At 36.7% G+C, this 7,103-nt stretch overlaps 2 protein-coding genes across 2 annotated transcripts in view; both read left to right on the plus strand.

The window, feature by feature from the left end:
• Positions 1-2,002, plus strand: part of LOC106758473 (malonyl-CoA:anthocyanidin 5-O-glucoside-6''-O-malonyltransferase-like) — a 5,656-nt gene extending 3,654 nt beyond the window's left edge. The window contains exon 2 of the mRNA XM_022780177.1: positions 6-2,002. Within this exon, the coding sequence (XP_022635898.1) occupies positions 6-728 (723 nt within the window). The 3' untranslated portion in view covers positions 729-2,002. The remainder of the gene's footprint in view (positions 1-5) is intronic.
• A 1,189-nt stretch (positions 2,003-3,191) lies between these two features.
• On the plus strand, positions 3,192-7,103 carry LOC106758474 (phenolic glucoside malonyltransferase 1). Its single transcript, XM_014641393.2, is given in 4 exon segments — positions 3,192-3,253; positions 3,255-3,408; positions 6,707-6,893; positions 6,896-7,103. Coding segments are annotated over 4 exon segments (501 nt in total). The 3' UTR covers positions 6,994-7,103.

Below are 7,103 nucleotides of genomic sequence, written 5' to 3' on the forward strand. Positions count from 1 at the left end.
TGAAGCTTCTACCTTTCCCTCCAAGATTGGAAGATCATGTTCGAGGGACATTCGTGCTCACGGGAGCAGATTTGGAGAGATTAAAGAATAGGGTGCTGTCCAAGTGGGACAGTGTAGACATAGTTGAAGCAGAATCAGACTCAAACTCAACGGTTTCTTCAAAACCAACCAAATTGTCGACTTTTGTTCTAACTTGCGCTTATACTTTTGTTTGCATTGCCAAGGCCTGGCACGGAGTTGAAAAGGAGAAAAATAAGTTTGTCAGTGGGTTCCCTATGGATTGGAGGGCCAGGTTGGAGCCTCCAATTCCTGAAAACTACTTTGGGAATTGTGTGTGGGGGAGTTTGGTGGATGCTAAGCCATCTGCATTTCTAGAGGAAGAAGGGTTGGTTATTATTGCCAAAAGTACTCATGGTAAAATAAAAGAGATGGTAGATAAGGGTGTTTTTCATGTGATAGTTAATGCGGGTCCTAGATATGCAGCTTTGGCAAAAGAGGGAGTTGAAAGGTTAGGAATTGTAGGGTCTAACCGTTTTGGGGTTTATGGGAATGATTTTGGTTGGGGGAAGCCTTCAAAGGTGGAGATAGCATCGGTGGATAGAGCCCTAACAATTGGATTGGCAGAAAACAGAGATGCGAAAGGCGGTGTTGAAATTGGAATTGTTTTGAAGAGACCAGTGATGGATCTTTTTGCTACTTTGTTTCGTACAGGATTGTCAGATGAGTGATTCAACACTGGAATGGAACATGTCATTTTTTCATCACAACCAAAATGTCTTGTGCATTTGCGACTAAAACTCTCTTTGGTTTTCTTATTAAATGATAGACATGAAGAAGGTAAATAAATGGCTAAAGGAAACAAAATGTGCAACAATTTAACAGTCCCATTTCCTGGTGAATCAAGATGCATTAACGGACACATCATGGTTCATGAGTCCCACTACACTGAAACTGCCTCAACCAGCAGGCTTGACTCAAAAGAATAAGATTTCAATGAGTAAAAATGGTTCCATAAGACAATAGTTTAAGTGTGAGGTACGGCCACCATTTGACCCAAACAGTACATGACTTGTGAAGAAAAAGAATGGTACAATATTCATTCTAATAACCAAACATAATTGAATCAAATGTCCAGGACTTCAATACACATGAAACACACCTTGGAATACAATAAAAAATAAAAAATAGCGTTCAGCCGAAAATGAACATAATAGTCCGTGGTTTCAATAATTCCTAGTCAAATATCACGTTAACCTATTACTCAAGCACGGAAAATCACACAATAACAACTAAACAATATAGTTATCATCACACATATTACAAAGTAAATATACACTCAATTTTAGCAAATGACGATCGAATACAGATTTAACAACAATTGATTTCATTACGAGAAAAATAAAATATGACATCAAATTCATCATCAGCCTCTTCATACACAATATTTCTATCATTCCCAAAATACAGAACTCGCCTCTACAATAGCGACACCCCTTTGCTGTGATCCCCTCGCAATAGTCGAAGCCCTTTGCAGCGAGTCCTTTTGTCACAAAACCCTGTGATACCCTCACTCTGTGATAGTCGAAGCCTGGTCACGTCGCCACAGCACCGTCGTCACACGGCGACAACAACATCCTCCAGCCGTGACAGCAACCTTCTCACTCCGCGATAGGAACCTCCTCACAACCTCGTCAAGAGGCACCTTCGGTACTCTCGTCGCCCTCCTTCCTGAATGACGACCCTCCTCACCGACACTCTCCTCATGTTGACACATTGATCGAAGAAAAAAGGGATTAATGTTTGGGGGAAAGGTGGAATTGGAGAGGGAGAGAGGACTCTCAGATGCTTAGGGAGGGAGAGAGGAACACTATTCTTGCGCAAAAACAATTTGGCAGAATGGGAGAGGGAAATCCCAAATCTGATTTCATTAAGTCCATGCCTATATCGACGGTCAAAAGCCTTCGATAAATTCAGTTCCATTTACCGATGGTCATAAGCCGTCCATAATCACCATTTCACGTGCCCTTCGATAAATCAAATTTACCGAAGGACCAAAAGCTGTCGGTAGTAAGCCTTCGGTAATTTGCACATTTCTTGTATATACGTATTCATTTAAAACCACAACATTTATTAATATTATACAATAATAACTTAAAAGTTTTCAAGAGTAAGAGTAATTATTGTATTACAAACCAAATCTTAAAAGTAGTTTAAAATTACAAACCACAACATTTCATAATTTAAAATACATATTTAAAAGTCTCAAAGAGTGTTTTCCAACGTATCTTCGCACTAAATATCTCCAGTTTTACCTAAAACATCATCTACTCCCGTATAACAACACGAGTTATACGATCATCATAGACACACAAGTAGGTGAGCTAACTGAATACAAAAAAACATAAGTTACAGATAATTTACTTACACACTTTGAACATTTAATAATATTATTAGCGTATTAATAAGATCATCCTATCTCTATGTGTAACTTCGGAAACTACTTGCTTCTCATCTCTCACACGTAACAATTGGATTTATCTCGGTTTTTCTTCTTCACACACATCTAATAAATATATAACAAAATCAGTCCCTCATATGGACTGCAGATAAGAGTTGTCCTCACACTGCTTTTGACATATCTCCTTAGTTTTTCAAGGATTTATGAGTAAAAACATTGGTGAGTAATATCCATTCACCGAGCACAATACTCAGCACAAGTCAGAAACCCTTGGTGAGATATATGTACCCTTTTGAAAAATGAAAAGTAACAGAACTCGTATTCACCTATCGCCTTACATAGACAAAAGGAAATCATTGAAATAAATATAAATCACTCAATAATATACGATAAGACTAATGAATCATTAAAAGCTATACAATGTTTTATTTAGGTTTCCTTTAAAACCTTAGTCACTTAAATTAAAGTATCGAGATATAAGAAGTATATTCTAAAAGAAATTAAAGTATATCAAGACTCATAATTATAAATAATAACTTGAATATATATATATATATATATATATATATATATATATATAACAAGAAAAATATGTTGCAGCCGTTATAAGTCCATTTAAAATCTTATATTTCAGTAAGGAAAATAACTTGACGAATACCAAACTAATGCAAAAATTAAAATTTAAATCGTTAAATCTTTATGGATTTGAAAAAGGAGAAAAATAAGTTTGCTTATGGGTTCACTGTGGATTGCCAAAGCCTGGCATGGAATTGAAAAGGAGAAAAATAAGTTTGCTCACTGTGGATTGTAGGGCCAGGATGGAGCCTTTGATTCCTAAAAACTACTTCGGGAACTGTGTATGGGGCAATTTGGTGGATGGTAAGCCATCAGTATTTATAGAGAAAGAAGGGTTTGTTATTATTGCGAAAAGTATTCATAGTAAAATAAAGGTTTAATAGGTTCGTAGGTCTATTTTTTTTGGAGGTTTGTTTCAATTAGGTCCTCTAATTTTGGAAATGATCAATTACGTCCCTAATTGTGTCAATTTCATTCAATAGAACCCTTTCCGTTAAAAGCAAATAATGTCGTGAAGTTTAACAACAGGTGGCACTCTGACGTTTCCAGGTGGCTGAGTTTTAAGTGCATATGTGGATTAAAATATTTTAAAATTATTGGCAAATAAATTAATAAATGAAAATAAAAAAAAGAAAATAGTTTATAGATTAAAACATTGTTTCCTATTTTGGGGTCATTAGTCGTGTCTGAGAAATTAGGGAAAACTACAAGTTAGGGTTCGTTTCGTTGCCCGGATTCTTCAATTTGCTGAATTTTGGTGAGCATCGTTTTTGCGTGAGAAGTTAGGGTTCGTTCCATATTATTGTAGTGATCTATCGGTGGTTTTGTCTTGAAGCAGGTAATATTTGGCAGTGTAGCACGTGGAAGAGAGTTTCGCGAAGGTTGTTGCATAATCACGTGGAAGAGAGTTTCGTGAAGATCGTTGGAGGTGTAGCACGTGTCCAGGTTAGTAATATCTTTACTTACTTTGTATATTTTTGACAATGATGCATTATCAGTCGTAGTCCCCCATGTTCGAAGTGGTGTGGTAGTGTGTTATATATGTTCTTCAACAGTATTTGACTTTTGAAAGTGGTCCCCCATGTTTGAAATGTCATAGTAGACACTAATTGTTGTTGTGCTTTATATTGGTTGTGCAATGTGGTCCCCCATGTTTGTTTCTTGTGCTTTTTGTTTTGTGTAAGTTATGTTGTAGTTGGTCCATGTTTTTCGTTGTCCTGCTTCTAATTTTATATATTTTTTGTTGTCGTTGTCATCTTATTATTTTATAGGATATATACTGTTATAGTGTATTACATGGAGGATCATTTTGAAGTAGTTTTCCACCATGGAGGTCAGTTCATAAAGGATGGTCCACTTAGGTATCATGGGGAAAGTACAAGTCTGGCTTTTGACCCAGACGTGTGGAGTTACTTTATTATAGTGAGTGTAGTAAAAGGATTTGGATATGATGGCTTTAAGGAATTATGGTATTCTGTGGGGGGAGGTTCTGTGTTAGATGATAAGTTGGAGGCTTTGACGGATGATAGAGGAGCCTTGCAAATGATGACCTTAGCTAGGCTAAATGGAAAAGTGCATTTATTTGTTGTTCACACAGTGTCTAAACCTGAGATCATACATATGTTAGAAAATGTTCCACATAATATAGCTGAAGAAGAAGTTGAACTGTCATGCATGGTAGTGATGATGATGGTGGTTGTGACCTCTGGAAATATCTCTGAATCTATTAGCATGGAAGAGTCATCCTTGATCGATGGTGTTGAACTCAAAAAAGTTGATCCTGGTCATATTTGTAATGTGAAGGTGTTGGCTAAGCTTATTCTTGGTTTCCTTTCTTCTTCTAGTCTTAAAATGGAACCAAGCAAGAGACTTGAAGCTGTTCAAGATCTGCTGAAAGTTAGTTTCTTTGAGACATAGGGTGCAGTCACTGCAAGTTACACTTTGTCTTTATCATCAGGGGACAAAATTATCAAAAAGGCAAACAGAATGGTACGGTGGCAAAGACAAAGCTCCAAGTTTTTCACCTAAATGAACTAGCAAAGTGAAGATGCAAATCTGCTAAAATATGCTACATATTTTTCAGAAGCCATATCGAGGGTGTTTTGCAAGAGCATCATGACCATGTTCCTGAGCTTGCTAAGCTCATCAGATTGGCTTTTCTTCTGAAATTCAACAGTGGGGGAAATTGAATTTCTTATGGAGTCCAACAACTTCCACTGTGAGGATGAGGACTTCCTCAGTTTTGCCTTCCCATCAAACTAAGCTTCTCTAGTTTTAAATGTTTTATATGCACTTTCATAAGTTATGTTTGACTATGTTTTATTTCCTTGTCTAAGTAGTGTGTGATTACTTAAATGATCAGTTAAGTTTGGTATTGGCTGTTAAAATCTGTGTCCATGTTCTCATGCTATGTTTCTACTTCAATATGAAATGATCAATGCTGAATTAAGAAAGGTTCAGCCATGTTTTGTCCTATCTGAAATGATCATACCTCTGGAAACATGTTTTGTGACTGGAAAATTATTTATGCATAAAAAGGGCATTGAAACATGCAACAAACAGTAATATCAACTCAAGAGTAGACTGGATTTATAACAACTCTTCCATTTCATTCATTTCATTAATTTGATTACAACAGACCAAACCTACAACAAAGTTACAAGAATTCATCCCTTCATCATCAACATTGAAACTAAAACTATCTCTATTAAAACTAAAACTATCAGCACCTTCATCCAATTTTGAACAATGAAAACTGATTTTTGTGAATTCACTATCATTTTCCTAGTACTATCCATGTCTTCACTGTTCACCAGAGTTTCTCTGTTTCCTTCACTATTGAAGAAGCTACCCCTTTCGTCATCACCAATATCATTGCACCATTTGAAGAAGCTGCAACCACTTTCTTCACCGCCATTCTGTAAAGACAACATTCAACTTAATTAGGGAGTACCACCTTCTCACAAACTGTACCACAACTTAATTAGGTTGACTTGAATCAAACATACCTTATACTTGGAGGATCCCCAAAATTATTTGCCATGATTCTTCGGAGTTTTGGCAGTTCTCACCACACAATTATGACCACAGTAGCAGATCGGTGAAGACATACCATTTTCCTTTCGCCTCGCACTACAACTCGATGAATACCAAGAGTATTCCTTCGACATTGTCTTTGAACAACAACAACCACAACCCCTAGACCCACCCGCGTCGCAGAACTACAAGGACGAAAGCTTATGTCAAAATAATTTCTCAGGCAACGAACCCTAACTTCGCAAATGCAAGCACAATGCCATTTCCACCAACGAACCCTAACTTGCAGCTTTCCCCAATTTCTCAGACACGACCAATGACTCCAAAATAGGAAACAATGTTTTAATCTGTAAACTAATTTCTTTTTCTTATTTATTTTCATTTATTAATTTATTTGCCAATAATTTTAAAATCTTTTAATCCACCTATGCACTTAAAACTCAGCCACCTGGAAACGTCATAGTGCCACCTGTTGCTAAATTTCACGGCGTTATTTGCTTTTAACGGAAAGGGTTCTATTGAATGAAATTGACACAATTAGAGACCTAATTGATCACTTCCAAAATTGGAGGACCTAATTGAAACAAACTTCCAAAAATAGAGACCTACAAACCTATTAAACCTAAAATGAAAGAGATATTAGATAAGGGTGTTTTTCATGAAGGAGATGATCTTGCTCCTCTATATGCAGCTTTGGCAAAACAGGGAGTTGAAGTGTTAGGAATTGCAGGGTCTAACCGTTTTGGGGTTTATGAGAATGATTTTGGTTAGGGAAAGCCTTCAAAGGTGGAGATAACATCGGTGGATAGAGCCATAACAATTGGAGAGATGACAAAGGCGGTGTTGAAGTTGGAATTGTTCTGAAGAGAACAATGATGGAACTATTCGCCACCTTGTTTCTTGAAGGATTGTCAGATGAGTGATTTGAATGGTGGTCCCAGTAACATTTTTCTCTCCAAATCACAACCGGTTGTTTGCTATAGGAAATCAATAAGAAGTCACGTGTCAGCCAAGAACTTTATAATTCATAATT

Source organism: Vigna radiata, chromosome 4 (genome assembly GCF_000741045.1).
Source record: "Vigna radiata var. radiata cultivar VC1973A chromosome 4, Vradiata_ver6, whole genome shotgun sequence".
NCBI lineage: Eukaryota > Viridiplantae > Streptophyta > Magnoliopsida > Fabales > Fabaceae > Vigna > Vigna radiata.